The sequence below is a fragment of the Phalacrocorax carbo genome, chromosome 10, assembly GCF_963921805.1.
Source record: "Phalacrocorax carbo chromosome 10, bPhaCar2.1, whole genome shotgun sequence".
In the NCBI taxonomy this organism is placed as follows: domain Eukaryota; kingdom Metazoa; phylum Chordata; class Aves; order Suliformes; family Phalacrocoracidae; genus Phalacrocorax; species Phalacrocorax carbo.
Window position 1 is genome coordinate 8,556,145 of NC_087522.1, and position 18,003 is coordinate 8,574,147.

At 38.1% G+C, this 18,003-nt stretch overlaps 1 protein-coding gene across 1 annotated transcript in view; it reads right to left on the reverse strand.

Moving 5' to 3' along the window:
• Window positions 1-18,003, reverse strand: part of LMTK2 (lemur tyrosine kinase 2) — a 44,470-nt gene that overhangs the window by 21,975 nt on the left and 4,492 nt on the right. The window contains exons 2-6 of the mRNA XM_064461707.1: window positions 6,089-6,213; window positions 5,119-5,263; window positions 3,279-3,352; window positions 2,632-2,750; window positions 1,150-1,237 (exon numbers count right to left, since the gene is read on the reverse strand). Coding sequence (XP_064317777.1) covers window positions 1,150-1,237; window positions 2,632-2,750; window positions 3,279-3,352; window positions 5,119-5,263; window positions 6,089-6,213 — 551 coding nt within the window. The remainder of the gene's footprint in view (window positions 1-1,149; window positions 1,238-2,631; window positions 2,751-3,278; window positions 3,353-5,118; window positions 5,264-6,088; window positions 6,214-18,003) is intronic.

The following is an 18,003-nucleotide window of genomic DNA, read 5'->3' on the forward strand; positions in this document are numbered from 1 at the left end:
TGATTTTATCAGCATTTCTGCTTATTAATTTACCACAGCTAACAAATTTTAGCAAAAGAGCAGTCATGAAAAATATAGTTATTTAAGGTCACAGATTAACCGATGTTTCTCAAGAAAACACAAAAGCTCATGTTGACTCTTTAAATTGCTTGAGGCAACTGGTGCAACTAGAACCATATTTGTACTCCGGAGTTTGAAGGAAAATTCTGTAGTAGTAAAGCTGATAAAGGACCCTGCCAAATTTTATGAACACAAACTATCTTACTTCTGAAAGACTTATTTCTTAATAACATATACATGTACTTTTGAGTTCATTTCTTGACATTTTTCAAGAAACTGCTTTAAGTGATACCTAGACCACAAACTTTAAAAGCAGGTATTAAGCCAATGTTTAGATAGCCACCTGGAGTTCCGAGTTTGGTTTTAATGATGTGTCAAGCCACAATAAAGCAATTCAAGTCCTTCCAGACCATGGATCCATCACCAGATACAAATTTTAATCTCTGAAGACTCTGTGTACACAGGGCACAGTTCGAAGTTTCTATACATGCATACCGCTCCCTTTCTCCTTACATTCATTACCTATTCTGGAAGTGAGCCCACCATTGCATTTTAGCCCAGAGCTGCACAGCATGGGCAAAATTTGGGTGCTCGAGGGGGGGAGACAGAAGAGAGGAAATTCTGTTTCCTCAATTAACATTTTCATAGAAATGGTAATAAAAGCACATTAAGGCTGCACAGATAGCAAACAGAATTTAGGATGTGATTTTGGGCATGTACATGTGATACTGGACTGCAAAAACAAGCTTCCTTCTATGTCCTCCTTTGCCCTCCAAGCTCCCTGCTACATGATGTAGGCAGACTGAAAGAGACCAGTAATTCTATTATCAAAGACAGAACAGCTATTTTCCTCTTCAGAACATTCCACAAGAACCCTGAATTTACAGGATGAATTGAAAAAAATAAGAAACAAAAAATTACACTTGTGGTCTGTCTCTAAATCAAGAAAGTCTGTCTTCTGAAATTCTGGTTATTCAAAAATTTTCCCAGAAAGACCAAATCACTTGATGAGTGAAGGGCAGTAAATACACTACAAGCAGTTTACACCAATGGAAAAACAACTGCAGCCTTTTGTATAAGCACACTTACCAAGTCACAGAACTCAAAAACTAGGAGATAAGGAATGGCTTCCACACATTGTCCAATACACTGGAGAACATTTGGATGCTGAAGAATGCTGGAGTGAAAAAATACAGTTAAAGCCAGAAAGATCATAGTATACATTACTCGCAGTGAACACCACAGTGAAATCCTGACCAGAATTTCAACAGATAACATAGGTGGGGGCGGCATGAACAGAAGGTGCAAGTATCCAAAGCCACAGATTCCATTTCCAGCTTTATATCTTCTTTGTATTGCTGCAGCATATCACTGACAGCAGCTGAAACGGAGGATCTCAAAACCACAAAAGCCAGCACTGCCAGCAGAAAGTCACACCCATCCCCCCACCATCCCTTATACCAAAAATGAGTGCATGCAACTGGTTCATGAACTACACCGAGGAACTGATCTGGCTAAAAAGCTAAACTTTATTTTTAGCCAGGTTAGCTCCCAGCCAGATCAGTTACTACTACTAAATTGCTTTGAAAACCCCTGTGCCAATGCAGCAGAAGGCAAGAGATTTCTTCTTCTGACAACTGCCAACATTTTAAGTCTAAATGCAAATATAACGAGGACATTAAAAAGCATTAAGAATAGAAAGCTCTCTATGACCACTCAATTGCAGCATATTCAGGCAAGGTAAACCACGCTATGAGGTATGCCTAGTGAACTAGAATATGCCCCTCTCTCCAGTCATCTACAAAAGCCATTAACTTGTGGCAGTTAGCTCTTCAGAGAACTCTCACTATTCCCAAAACACTGGAAGACAAATTACTCCCTTTAATATCCCAAATTCCTTTAACACACAAAGGCTCTACCCCTAGAAGCAAGTATCCTCCAAGTGTTACCCAAGAGGAAGAGAACACCAAACACCACTGTTTTATTGGCATTTCCAGACAGATCAATGATTTCTCAATTGTAAAGTACTAATGGACTGAAGTTAGTGTAATGCCAGGGTTTTTGTGTGCACAAGCCTCCTTGCAACCCCCCTGAACAAGATCAGTTTTTATCACCATGCTATATTTAATTTTTTTGAAGAAAGGAACTTTAAAGAAATTAACATGTATCTGATAGCAGACACAGTGTTGCCAGTTCCCCTGTTTAACAGGAAAGCCAAGTACAGGACTTAAACCTCAATTCTCAGGGGCGAGTAATTAGGCATAAGGTTTGTTTGCAACATCAGTTTGTTCCAAACAGCTGTAGAAGAAAATCTGATAAACCAAACCAAGTGTGTTTTCCAATCATGAACAATAACTACAAAACACATTTAAGCAAAGAGCTTATTTTTATTTCTAAGCAAACTCAACTTTGCTTACTCTGGATTGACTGTATTTTCACTTTTTAAAAAGAAGCCTTTCAGTTATAAGGGAGGGCAAGTACAGACAATACTACTGAACAAAAGAAATGTCCGTAATTCATATGCAGTAGTATGAAGTGTTTAAGCTGACCAAGCTGTGAAACATTACTTACTAGTATGGTTCTCCATTTCTTAGAAACTGTTCTTGCTCCTTGGGACCTGCACTCGCCTTCAACTCCTTCACTATTACCCTTGCTACACTAGTGCCTGTGTAGATCTCTCCAAGCAGAACCTGAAAAAAGATAACCATTGCATCTTTAATCAGAGGGAAAAATATTTTTGAGTATTCCTGCAAAGAAAAGCAAGAGCTAAAAACATGCTGTAAGAAAGATTTTTCTGACTTTTTTGTCAATGCATCCAGAGCTTTGATAACTGAACACCCGTACTTAATGAATCTTTTGCAACTGATTTACACGTCAACTTTAAGAAAACACATTTTCATGTGAAGACCACCTATTTACTTAAGATTTTTTCCAGGAAAGAATTGTTAGTAACAGGAGCGTATTAATTCAAATCCTTAGAAGCAAAGTGTCTTCCTAGTAAGCAACTCTGGTAAGAAACTACACATAAATTAAAGAACTGATTAGTGCTGTGATAACAGATAAAAAGTGCGTGCAAGGAAACATTTAATTTCAACTTCAGTTTTTCTTATGCTATTACTTTTTTTTTTTTTGAGTACCATTTTAAAGGAAATACAGCAGCCTAGTCAGTTAGAAGTAAGACTCAAACTGCAGTACAATATTAAAAGATAACTTCTCACCTTTCCAAACCAGCCATTTCCAATTTCCTGGATGTAGTTCAGATTCTGACGTGCAACTTGAGACTTCGATCCATCTGTCACACACAATGAAACAAACGTAACACATAACCAAACCACTCAAAGTTACCTAACTGTTGAGGAAATAACGCAAGCTCCTACAATATTTATTTCCAATTACATGCATACCTTCAGACTAAGCAACAAAACCTACTTAGACATACATAAAGTACAAAGGTAACATTGTGACAACTGCGCTCAAGGGAAACTTTTCTCAGCTCCAGCTTCTAAACCATACTAGAATACACCTCCTAAAAAAGCACGCTGATTCTCCTTACCAAATGTAAACTTTTAATCTTTTAATACATTCACGAAGAAAGCAAAAAGGCTGAGTTCTAATTCTAATATGAAAGCATCCCATACCCTAGTTGGGTAGAGCAAATAACCTACTTACAAAGGTTTCCTATAAATAAAAGTAGAAAACTCAAGACACCACTCATACCTTGTACATCTTAACATTTGTAGTTACACAGAGACTCACCATTTTAAGAGAAAATGTTCGACTGCTTTACTCTTCAGCCCAATTGCCCTACCTATCTGGAAGGAGGACATTTTCCGACTAAAAATACTTCATGTGAAAAGCCCAGAGAGGGAAAGGATATAGAAAACAAGACCCAGATCTTGGCAGAGGATGGACAGTAACAATGGCAGACTCTACACTATACAAGAGATTCAGCAGCATTTATCCCTCCGCTGCCTAATAGATTAGGAACACTAATAACAAATGTGCACAAAAACTTTCCATCATTACTGATGGAATGAGAATTCCAGCCCACATTTTTATTTCCATAAACCATGTTTACATCAGCATTATTTTACTGGAACAGCTGTAACTGTAGAATATACTGTCAACACGCTCCTAAGCCCAGAGAATGCTGTATCAGTATAGCTACATTTTTACCAGTGTACCTTACTCAAGTGCACTGCCTTACTTACAGCAAAATAGCTTCTAGTGAGAGGAAGTACAGTTTTAACAATTATGACAATGTAGAAGACCTGACAAAATTATTCACAGATAATTTTCCCTCACTCACTAAAACACTGAGTAACATTCCTTTTATATTAAAGGCACATTAACAGTGTCTTGAAATTTGTAGGTACAGAAAATTTACTAGAAGCTTCCCTGAACATCTAACGATTAAGCAACACAAGCAATATATGTAAAAATTATGTGAAGTAGTATAATACGAGAACTACTTTATGACAACCTATACTTGTAATATTTAAGACGTTAAAGTCTCCTTTTACAAGAATTGTATTTTAAAAAATACATTCAAAAAAACCCTTTCACACAGGGGAAAAAATTTAATGCTCTGTCTTACCCATATCATGTTTACAGCATGAAAAGTCTACAGTGACATTAAGAAAGTGATGTAGCACTGCTGTCAAGTAAGAGATTCACTCTTGTTTCCATTTAAGGCTAATGGCTAAAATCCAATGACCACTTAGCCATGAAGAAAACCACTAAAGAGCAGAAGTCACTAACATCCTAGAGTACCTCAAACACTTTATGTATATTGAGGCATAATTAAAGTACTCTGGAGAGGTTTATTTAAGGTCATTGCATTGTCTTAAGCTACCTTACAGGGCACCCTGCCATAAATTAACATTTTTGAAGTAATATTTCACATTTTATCCTATACCCTACAAAATACATTTACACTGTTTATGTAAGTTTGTAACAATTAATTTGTTACAGTGAAGTCAAACACAATCAGCCACACTCCACTTTTGACACTGAAATTGGCTACTTTTGTTTTTTAATTAAAAACCAGTATTTTACCTATACGAGATGGAAACTGGGAGGGAGTTGGTAAAGCAATATTGGGAACTGAAAGAGTAAACACTTCTGCTGGAGACTGAGCAGATGGAGTATCTTCTGCTGGAGGTGTAAAATCTATTTCATCATCAAAGTTATCTTCAAATTCCTGCAAAAAAAAAATCTTAGTAAGCAAGCTGATCCTTGCCCTAAAATTAGCACTAATACATTCCTTTTAGTTTGAATGAGAAATGATAAGGAGGCTTAGCTTTTTTCCAAGGACAGTGATAGATTTAGTTTTCTATTCCTTATTTTCAATTTATTACTGATTTAAAGATATTAAAGAATGAATTATTACTTTTAACAAAAAGGGGGGCGTTCTGGTGGGTTTTTTTGAGTTTTTTTTGGTTTGTACTTCAAATGCTACCCCTGGCTTTGAATGAATTACCACAAACTGCTGAGGCCAAATATTCTCCATTTAGAAATTAGATCAAAACTCAATTTGAGGAACACCGATAACCAATGTTCCAAAAGTAACTGTTCTTTCATGATAACAATTTCTCCTGAGGAGTTTTGCTCCAGTATATGGATACATAACTTCAGTATTCTTATTCAACAGGATATTCTTAAACCCTCTCAGCAAACTAAGACAAAAAAAATTAAGATTACACAGAAAAACAACAAAAAGGTTCTTTATAGCAAAGTTATCTCAAAGGTATACTTTATTACTGATCCTGATAGCTAGTAATGATCTTGAAAAGCCATTAAAGATCCTTACTGCAGCATGGACCAAGTATTTAAAATAAATGGCTGCAGCAAGATTTCACAGCATGTAGAAATACAGTTGCTGGCTATTTCAGAAGAGACAATTACAGTGACACTGAAGTGTCAATAACTGCAGAGTATTAGCACAAATAATCCAGTAAGTATTCTGGATATTAGAATGCAGCTAAGAATACCACTTGTATATACATTTGTAACTTCAGATGCTTACCTTGAAATCTATCTCGGGGTCTTTACAGCAGGAAACACAGTTTGCGAGCAGTATTACCAGTACTACTAGAGTACATACAGACAGACCCACAAAAGATGAGGAAACTTCAGCTGCAGCTCCTTCTCCTACAAATAAACATGTATGTAGCATTATATAAATAAGTTTATAATTTTAAGAAGTTCCTTCAAAACATATTATCCATCTGCATTTACTTAAAAGATGGAGCTTGAACATTTAGCTCTGTGGATATGATCAAAATAAGAGGAAACTGAACAGAAAGAACATACTGGTAAAATATACCTATGCTCTACCACCTGCCTGCACTGGTCTGGACTTACTTGATTCAAGCTGAGGCCACAGCCAACCTGATTAACCAGAGGAGGTGATGAACAGTGATAGTCCCAAGCCTCTGGATCCTTTTTAAGTTGACAAATCTATATAGATATCTAAACACATATATTAGAAATCTGGTCTTTTTGAAGACATTTCCCATTAGCCAAAACACCTGCCCTATAAGAAAAGGCAGCTCGAAGAAATGCTCACTTAAATTGTGTATGAATTTAAAATACATTACTATAAGGCAGGTCTCTTTCAGTAAATGCATTCATGACAGCCTGCCAGATACATAAGTTGCTTTCCTAAGTGCAATGAATCTAATCAGCTCCACCCCAATTTCTGTTTCTTGTGATTCACTAGGTGATTTGTCACCACTTCAAGAATTTTAGACATGATCCCTAACTACCCTGTAAACAAACTTCCAAATAATTTTCAACAATTTTATATCTAAATATTCTACAATCCATTTTGTATTAGTCAGTCAGTTTATTATTATTCAGAGGTCAAAACCTTCAAATGGCATTTTATAAAAATCTTATGTCTTTGCCAGGGGAATTAAACCTGGTTTTATCCCTGTTTTCATCTTAAGTTGAGAACAAAGATATGCAGTTCCTTGGGAGACCACAGCACATGTCTTGAGGGCTTGTTTTTATTGTTGTTTAAAAAGAAACAGGTACTGCTACAGGACTGGAAGAGTAGGTGGACCATATCCGATTAAAATATATTTAGATATTACATCAGCCTTAAGATTAAATAATGTCAGGTGAATTGGACTGGCTGGATTTTTTTGGAGCACCTGAGTATCAATGGGAACTCCTGGCAGCCGATTACAATATAAACAAAGCCTCAAAAATAAATTAAAATCAGAAATTGATCACTAGTTAAGGGACATATAAGAGGTAGGTGGACAAGTTTGTATCTTCAAAAAACTACAAAAAGCAACTAAGTTTCCCAGAAAAACTATAGCTTTTCATCATTTTCCACAGAACATTTACAGAATATTTACTTCTTTTAATTACATCTCAAGAGTAAGTTGACATAATCAAAATACGGCTTTAGAAAGTGATAGCATACTTTCAAAAGATCACATTTTCTGTACAATAAATTAGGAATATTATCTATACAATAAGATATGTTAACAAAAAAAAAGAAGGTTTTCAAACAAGTGATACTGTTTCTAGTTTCCCAATAGCTCTGGCATTCTAACTTCATTAGAGAACATGAATACTCCATTTCTAAATAATATGTATTGTTCAAACACAGATCAACCATGATGCAAGGCTGCTCACCACCTTTTAGTCAAAATTCTGAAGAGAAAATACATCTCTGAAGAGGGCTCTCAACAGAACAATTTACATTCATTTAAATAAAGTCCTCTGTACAACACCCATGTGTTTTTCCATTTGTAGGCATCAACAAGAAAAAAGGGGAAGATAACAGCTGATTTATGTTTACTTCCTTCAGATGTTCAGTAACCTTACTAAGCAGGCTGAAAATTATCTAAACCACAAATAAGCATTTTGTGAAGTCATTAGTCATTAAGTCATTACTTAAACACACACACAAGTAATACAGCTTTAGCTAGAATTTAAGAGATTCCTTTGAACTTCTAGCTGAAGCCAAATAATAAAAGGCAGCTCTACTACAAAAAAGTAAACACATTTATGTTACCAGCTATTACTAATTATTATTCAAAAGAAAATTTTCCAAAACCATCCCACCTAATTTCCAAACAGCTTCCTCACCTTCACCACCAACTTCACTGAAATGAGAAGTCAACTCACCGCAGACCATCTACTGAACAGAAGCAGATTTTCCCTGACTAACAAACACCCATGAGCACATCACCACAATTACATTATCTACTCCTCCCAGCAGAAGATCAAGACTCCTGAACCCCCTAGAATGTTTCACCCAGCGTGCCAGGTGCGTTTGGGAAAGTTTGCCAAGCAAAAGTAAATCACTACACGATAACTTGGACACCAAGAGCATGTGTTATTATTCACAGAATGCATTGTTAGCATGTCTTAAAAGATTGCTATTCGAAGCTTAAATTCAGACCAGATCCTTAAGAGGGAGGTACAAAGCACCTCAGCATCAAGTGTATGAAACACTAAAAAGAAGGCAAGCTATTTTGGTTTATGGTATGTTATAATGTCTCCTTTTTGATGCCTATATGGCTAACAAGTTTTATAGTGTCTTCCTGTTCCCCACAGGAGATGAGCATTATCAATGCTCATTAGCATCTTCCTCTGCTCCAAATACCGCAATTGCTTCTAGACGGTCCTTTTGACCAGCCTCTACTGAAACCTGGAGCAATTCTTCAAAATTTGCTTTACTGCTTTCAATCTTACCGCTTCCTTTCAAGATTTGACATGGGGCTTGTGCACCCAGCAGTTCACATATCGTAATTACATTAGCTGGTCTAGTACAAGATGTTATCTCTGCCTACAAACTTCTCACCCAAGCCCTTGAACCATCACAACTACAGCAGCATGACCACAACGTATATCTCCATAAACATTAGCATGCTCACTTCAACTTAGGATCGCACTTTTGACTCCCCAGAAGTAACAAGTTATCACAGCAAATCCAACTAGGAGTATTCAAGCTCCTGGTGGTCTTATGCCAGTCTTCTGGTTTATTTAACTCAAAACGAGACATAATGTACGTTAGATACACTGCACGTGTATTCAGCTATTTTATATTAGAAAGACAACATATTTTGGTTGGAATTCCTTCTGTAAAGAAAACTGCACATTTATGAAGCCTAAAATCTAAGTGTTTTATGCAAGTTACACTCTTCCCCATAACATAACCATCTCTTTTCAGTGTCCTGGAATGAATACAGAAAAAAAAATTGCTGCTGTTCATTATGTTACTTCCTAACCTTACAGACCTTTTATAATTCCCAAGAAATGAAAGCGTGTGAACTAACAGCAATTAATTGGAGAAAGTAATGAAGTTACAAAAAAAAAAAGGAAAGCAAAGATGACCTTTAAAAAGGCAGCTAACCATTAACAGTTCATTAAGAAGATGGAAGTAATCTAAACTTCCAAAAGAACAAGACAAACTTCACATACAAAGTTATAAAAAGATGCTTTAATACGAGAAAAATGCTAGTTATCATGGGCAAGTTTCCGCAACACTTAAAGAACAGCATTTCAGATGGCTCTTACAGGTAAGAGCTACTTACTAAGAATTGCAGAATCCATCTCTGGATAAACTTTGAAGTCTCTCACATAGCCACTAATAAGAGGTATTCTTTTAATTCGCACTTTAAAAAAAATGCATGTAAAATTAAGTATAAAATGATGGCAACCTATAATTGGGCTAAGTTATTTTAATAGCTTGCATAAATACATATTCAGTGATGGAAGTCACTGATTAAATATTGGAACTGGTGTTTGACAAAGTGCTAAAAAATATGCTGCAGTATAACCTCTTTTGCATTTTTCAACTATTTCCATCCAATGATTAATCCACTGGAGCTTAGTAAAACGACTGGGAACTGAAAAGGTAGTAGATGTTTAATGCCTCCTTTTTCTTTGTAAATTGTGAAAGTATGAAGGAATGACAGCTATCTAGTGTAAGATCCTGACCAAAAAAGCAACCAGAAAGAAATCCAATTAGTTAAATACAGAGAACAATTTTATATAGTTAGTACAAGAAACAGATTTCTTTAATAAAAAGGTTAAAATATATTGTAAATTTAATTAATTTTAATCAAAACCTATGTTAAAAAATCCAATAAATATCAGTTTCATAATGAATGCAGAAGTTAAGAATCTTAACATAATAGATTCTAGAAGTAGAGAATTTAATAAATTTACTCAGCATACCATCTCAGTTTAAAAACCTACTATATGTAACGCAACCCTACGCAGTAACAACCTACTACATCTTAATATCTATCCGGAAGTCAGAATCAGTTCTTTAGGAAAGGAACTGCAAAAGAGATCAAAAAAATATTATATATAAAATACCAACAATATAAGGCTTCCTGTCAGTTAATACAAGCAGTCTAGACTACTTTGGTCTGGTATATCCAGACTTCTTAAGCAGGAAGAAGAGGCCTGGATTATTTCACTACTATATTAAAATAAGCAGGAGATGCAGTATGTCTGTGTTACTATGTGTTACTGCAAGGTTAACACGACATAATGCTTTACAAAGAACTCCATGCTAGTAAATGTTCCATCTCAAAACAGCATCTAGATGATCCTAAATTATCAACACAGAAAATAAGGTCTTTTTTCAAAGCCTCACAGTATTAAATACTGATCCTATGCTATTATTTACCCACTTTTAAAAAGCATATAAACAATTCAAAGCCCTGGCTGAGGTAGGTATTTAATTAGCAGCTACTGAAGCAGATTTTTTGGTACCTCTGAAGACTGCCATTTCATAAGCAAGTTTTACACTAAAGTCTACTTTGAGCACAGCACATCTGAAGTCAAAGCCTGTAAACAGGCAAGTACATGAACACGCTCACTGAAAAAACAATGATAAATTATGCCAGCGTTCTCAGGATCAAGTATAGACACAAGAACATATACTTCTGCATGTATTAGCATGCTTCAAGTTGTGGAAAAATGTTTTTTCCTATTTCAAAGCAATTTATGTAGGTCAGGATTCTCTATACCTTCCCAAGTTTCTTTCAAGTCTACTTTCTTCATAAGATAGTTCACTGACTACCAAATTCAACAACTAAGCAAACAGAAGTTTGTTTCTCACTAGAGCTGGTTTCCTTCTCTACCCAATCTCCCAGTCCGCCCACAATACTCTCAAATACTCACATACGTCATCCACCTGTGGCTTCCTTTACTACCATTAGTTAGGAGCAACAGGCATGCCAGCTAGCCAAACGGTCCATCCGCATTCACTTGCCAACCAACAGCCACCACTCAGAACGACACAGGATCAGATGTAACTGCCAGTCCAGACAAGGGATGCTATGTTTGCCTTTATTCTACCACCAGATTATGAAAGGCCATGATATTTGAAATCTGACTCTCTCAAATTTGGCTCAGTGTGATTAAATATGTTATTAAGGTCTCAACCTTCAGGAAATTGGGCTAAAAAACACATGACACTGCAGTTCTAAGCTTGGGGAAAAAAGAAAAGTAAGTGCACATGACAGACATTACTGAGTATACTAATAAAAGACATTCACTACTGTGATAAAGGCAGTGCAAGGCGCAGATAAATTAAGCATTATTAGGGAAAGCGAACTTCAAGGGAGCATCTGATTTTAAGCTTTCAGCACAGTAGTTGCTATGCGACAACAGTCCCACTGCATAAGCAAGAGCTTTTCTTTCAAGAGTAGCTACATAAATGGCAGTTCTGCACTAATAGCTATAACTATTTCCAGCACAAATCTAGCATGACAGCAGTCACTTAAACTGTCTCTCGGACACCCTCAAATTATATGATCATGAACTGAGATGTTAGTTTACAACACCACGGTGGAGCAAAGCAGCCCTTGAAATACTAATGAATGACCAAATCTATCTTTGCTCCCTAGCTACTTCCAGGGTATCCTTCATAAACTTGATCAGTTTACTTACTCTGCATTTAATGGATATTAATGTAACCAGATCAAAAAGTGTAATATGACCCTGAATTATAGTGGTTTTGATCAATATGATTTTAAGAGCTATCCCGCCTTTCCTAAATAATGCTGTCATTCTCTTCTATGCCAGCAATTAAGTGGGAAAGTGTTCTCAACTCCTACCCAGTTCTTTACAAGTCAGATTCAGATCATTATCTTTCCCTCATAAAGGGTTTCTCCTGCATTTATTTACTCCCTGAAACATTCATAAGTTTGCTACTAATAGGCACAAAGCCAACACAGATATAACCAGGCCTATAAATTCTGAAGGCCTCCAGGTAACAAGTAGAATACTAAACCAAACACTTTTTCAAAACAATTTTAGACACATTTATTGCAGTCCTGGTCAACCAGGGAGCTCCCAGATGACTGGAAACTAGCGAATGTGATGCCCCTCTACAAGAAGGGTCAGAAGGAGGATCCGGGGAACTACAGGCCTGTCAGCCTGACCTCGGTGCCGGGAAAGGTCATGGAGCAGATCATCTTGAATGCCATTATGCAGCACATGCAGGACAACCAGGGGATCGGGCTCAGCCAGCATGGGTTTATGAAACAGAGGTCCTGCCTCACTAGCCTGGTCTCCTTCTATGATAAGGTGACACACTTAGTGGATGAAGGGAAGGCTGTGGATGTTGTCTACTTGGACTTTAGTAAGGCCTTTGACACTGTCTCCCACAGCATTCTCCTGGAGAAGGTGGCTGCTCACAGCTTGGACAAGTACACTCTGTGCTGGCATAAAAACTGGCTGGATGGCCAAGCCCAGAGAGTGGTAGTGAATGGAGTCAAATCCAGTTGGCGGCCGGTCACGAGTGGTGTTCCCCAGGGCTCAGTGTTGGGGCTGGTCCTGTTCAATATCTTCATCGATTATCTGGATGAGGGAATTGAGTGCACCCTCAGTAAGTCTGCAGATGACACCAAGCTGGGTAGAAGTGTCAATATGCTGGAGGGCAGGGAGGCCCTACAGAGGGACCTGGACAGGCTGGATCCTTGGGCTGGAGCCAACGGTAGGAGATTCAACAAGGCCAAGTGCCAGGTCCTGCACTTTGGTCACAACAACTCCATGCAATGCTACAGGCTTAGGGAGGAGTGGCTGGAGAGCTGCCTGGAGGAAAAGGACATAGGGGTGTTGGCTGACAGCTGGCTAAACACGAGCCAGCAGTGTGCCCACGCGGCCAAGAAGGCCAATGGCATCCTGGCTTTTGTGAGGAATAGTGTGGCCAGCAGGAGCAGGGAGGTGATTGTGCCCCTGTACTCAGCACCGGTGAGGCCGCACCTCTAATCCTGTGTTCAGTTTTGGGCCCCTCACTACAAGGAGGACATGGAGGTGCTGAAACATGTCCAAAGAAGGGTAACGAAGCTGGTGGAGGGTCTGGAGAACAAGTCTTATGAGGAGTGGCTGATGGAGCTGAGTTTGTTTAGTCTGGAGAAGAGGAGGCTGAGGGGAGACCTTATTGCTCTCTATGACTACCTGAAAGGAGGTTGTAGCAAGGCGGGGGTCAATCTCTTCTCCCTAGTAACAAGTGATAGGACGAGAGGAAATGGCCTCAAGCTGCGCCAGGGGAAGTTTAGGTTGGACATTAGGAAAAACTTCTTCACCGAACGGGATGTCAAACATTGGAACAGGCTGCCCAGGGAGGTGGTTGAGTCTCCATCCCTGGAGGTATTTAAAAGAAGGGTAGATGTGGTGCTTGAGGATATGGTTCAGTGGTGGACTTGGCAGTGATGGGTTAGCAGTTGGACTCGATCTTAAGGGTCTTTTCCAACCTTAACAATTCTATGATTGTGTAATGTCTGATTTGTATGACAAAATAAAGCACACCATGCATTGCAACTCCTGTATTTCACACAAAAATGACACAAAAAGAGCACATTCTATTAGTTACCGCATTCCCATCATCTCATTTTTTCCTGCTATGCTCCATTTAACAACTGAGCCAAAAAAAAGCATCATTTTTGAGAATAAGTTTCAGCAGAAATGTGTGCGGTTCCATCACTTCATTATGCAATGCTAGATTACAGTAGGCTTTAGAATACTATATTAGAACTGCATTCAAATCACCATCAACCTTCAGCTGAGACACAAGCAAACAAAAACTTAACACAAGTTTTGAAGGAGTGCTATTTGCACTTCAGACATTCTTCTGGAAAAAAAAAATTTAAAAAAGATAATTTTAGGGTGAGAGAGGCACTCCAAATTCCAGCCAGCCCTTTGATTTGAATGACCATTACCAGTATAACAAGAAGAAACATTCCCAAGATCTCAGATGACTTTCACAGACTTGATGTCCTCAACACGATGCCAGCACCTTAACAAAACCTAAAACTGTTTCCAAATGCCCGAAGTATTTCAAGCAGACTCTGGAAATGTTTCTTCACTGAGCAAATCCCACACATATATAACACTCCTTAAGGGTCTTCAATGAGGTTCTCAGTTTATACCTGAACTTTTCAGCTTTCAGGTTTTCAGTACTTATTGCCGTTCAAAGAAAACAGAAATGTTTGATGTTTTAAAACAATAAAAAGAATCTGGAACAAACTATTGAAAATTATATTAATTATAGAAAGTTATTTCAAAAGCCTGTCTTCTCATGACTGTTTGACTATTGGATAACAGGAAGTTTGCATAATTAACAGCAGTGGCCTTCAGTATGGATATTACAAATGTATCTTTATGCAAAAACACTATCACCTGATTTTAATTTCCCCTCTTCAACTCTGGAAAATCTTACTTACTAGATATAGTATCAAGAAAAAACCTCCAATGGACTTAAAACTACAGCTGACCAAGTTACTTGTGCACACTTGTATTGAATCTTTCTGAATACAAGAAGCAGTAATTAACAGTTTGTCAATAAAACTATTTCCTGCCTAAATCTGAATTGTGTTACACAGCCTAAAATCAAACTCTCATGCTTAGAAAGATGCAAGTAAGATGACAAGTCTTTCAGAGGTAGTAGACCAAAAAAGTTTCACATACTGGTTACTCTGTTACCATATTCTTCTCGATAGAAATGCAAACATTTCATCCCCTCTACTCAACTTGTCCATTACAATCCCTATCTTATCCTAGAACCCTATTATTTAAGTCCCTCATGAGAGAGGTGCATAGGATGGAAGGCCAATACATGTGCACAGACAATTCTTTTGGAAAACCACCAGCTTTTCTTCTTTACAACTGTTCATCATCAGAAGTAAGGGTAATGAAGACAGCAAGTGACAATTTCCTATAGAGCTTTGCCCCATGAAGCAATAAACCTTCGAGACTCCTCCAACCCACCTTGTGTTCCGGATGTAGTTCTACAGTGACAAAAGCCACTTTCAGATAAACGCATCTTGTGGGCATGTGACCCCGAAGTCATTACTGTCCTATACAACACATTACAATACCTTCAAGAATAACCATTAGCTACTTCACATCACAACTGGATGTGTAACTCTGTGTCAACAATTCTTGACAAATCATCTCAGTCCTCCCATTTGCCCTTATGAAGAATACAAGACATCTGTCCTGCAATCTAAGCCAACACTTCAAACTATTTTATCCCATGCTCCCCCTAAATACTTTTACAGCGTGCTTCAAACAAGCTTATACAGCTGCTTAAATCCCCTTTGTACGTAAGGGTGGCACAGGTTACATACCCTTAGGCAAAAACATCTGGGGCAATGCTGGATCCTCATGTAGTACACAGCACCCACAGAACAACACAGCTCCGGCCCTCATTATTTCTGAACACTTGTCCCAAACAGAGTCTTGGCCGAACAGTCAGTAACTAGTACAACCATGAATTTGGCTTAGTTTTACATTTCTGTCTTTATTCTATTACCCTACAAGTCTTCCCAGTAATGTCAAAGAATTACTCACACGAGAGCATACTGCTCAATTTTAATAAGGACTAAATATAGGCTAGTACTTTAAGTCTTTACAGAGCAAGATCTGTTAGAAGTTTCAGTGTCAGAATCTCATGTTTGCACAAAGGCATCTTAAGACAAGGTAAAAAATATACACGTTAAATAATTATGTATCCTATGCCTTCATAGCAGTGTTTCTGGAAAATCTGGGCAGCATTATTATCTTGTAAAGGTACCATGTGATTCTTAAATATGTGTCTCCGTGTGTGTATATATATCTCAAAAAATTCTGCAGAGCACACTTTATACTGCTAGATGTTGGTTTTGACAATTAATTCCCACTTAAGTGTAGTATGTTTCCATCTGATACTGCTTCTCCAACAGCAAGCCACAGAAGTTGTAGACTATTTTGTTTTAAACAGGGTAGACCACAACCATTTAAAGAAGCATGAGACGATTACACATCATGGTACCTCAAACCATCAAAAGTACCTGCTGCATGGAAACCAAACCATCAATATCTCTTTCTCCCACCATTCGACAGGAATACAACCTATTAAGATATACTGGTTTTGAAGAGACTAATTTCTTTCTGCTCATGTGAAAGGAATCCATAGATGCGAGCTTCACATGATGGGATCTTCTAGAATCTTGATTTTTCAGTAGATGCATTTCCAACTTCAATGTACAAATGGGTTAAGAAATGTGGGAAAGAAAGAAGCAGCATTTTGCCAAAAGAGGTTACTCAGCTCTATTTCTCATTCCTATTCATAGCTGAAGGATCCCTAGGAAAAAGAATGGGCCACAGGACAAATGACTGATTTTTGAGAACTGGACCTGGTCTACAGGCTGAAAGCTTAAAAGCCAGCACTCAGAAGTCTACTGACAGACCTTTCTGCACCTCTTTCGTACCAAAGGAGTCTCAGGATGCAAAAGCAGTCCTAAAAAAGTCACATCACTTAAGTCACTGCAGTGATGTTTCCTTACCACCAAGGAAATTTTCGTAAGGGTAGTAGTATTGGACGAGGTGTTACTTTGTACCAGCATTCCATATGAAAATCCCTCAGAAGACAATTCACTGACATAATTTGCTTCACACCATCACCTTGCCTAAGATATATGTGGCACAACACCTTGCTACAGGTTGTGCTTGAACTATGCATGTAGACTGAGAACAGCTATCCTGACACACTTCATACATTTCTGATTATAAAAGTGTCTAGAAAACGTTTCTAGTATCACTGACATTGCTCAAGACCTTTGGTAACAGCAGTACAATAAAAACAGAGTTTACACAGAGCAAGAAAAGCACTGAGGCAATTGCAAATTGCATCTAGAACCATACCAAGCTCCAGATACTAGACGAACACACCAAAACAAAAGGCAGACCCAAAATAAAATCTAAGGCAGGCACCAGTTCTCCATGTGTTGTCCTTCTGCTGCAGAATTGGGGCATTAGGCCTGAAACAGAGAACCATGATTTTTGCAGCCTCTGGCATTATATTGAGGGTCCCTTTATCCTGTGCAGGTAAACCATGCGTGGATGGTGACTGAAACCAGACTACAACAAATGTTCAGAAAGTTACTTTTATTCAAATTTACCTGACAGCTGTTCAGTAGCCCCAAAAACATAACTTTGTCTTCTGTGCTTTTCAAATAGAATGCCAGATCTCACTATGTAACACAAAGCCCTTTTTTTATACAGGATCTGGGGCAAAATCAGCACTAACTAATGGGCCCTGCCAAACCACTGACCTGCACCTGATGCTATGACAACACACCTTTAGACTGCCTCTGATCAGTGCTATGTTAATATGCGGCAGTGATACCTAAGGAATTATCAAATACACCCAAGCATTCAAGATGTGAGAAAACATCTCGGAAAGCAACCTCCTCCTACAAGGACTGCTTTAGTTGTAGCAAAGTCCAGACACTTCACAGCCAGAGGCAGAGAAAGTAGTCCAAGCCTGTGAACAAAGCCTCACACGGAACACCCCTGCAGGCCAAAGAGTCAGGGTTGGCTTCTTACCTCAGAGTCAAACTCACAGATAGAAACAAAAGATAAAAGACAACTTAGCAGCAATAGCTCTACAATTATTAGGCGTCTGGGACAGAA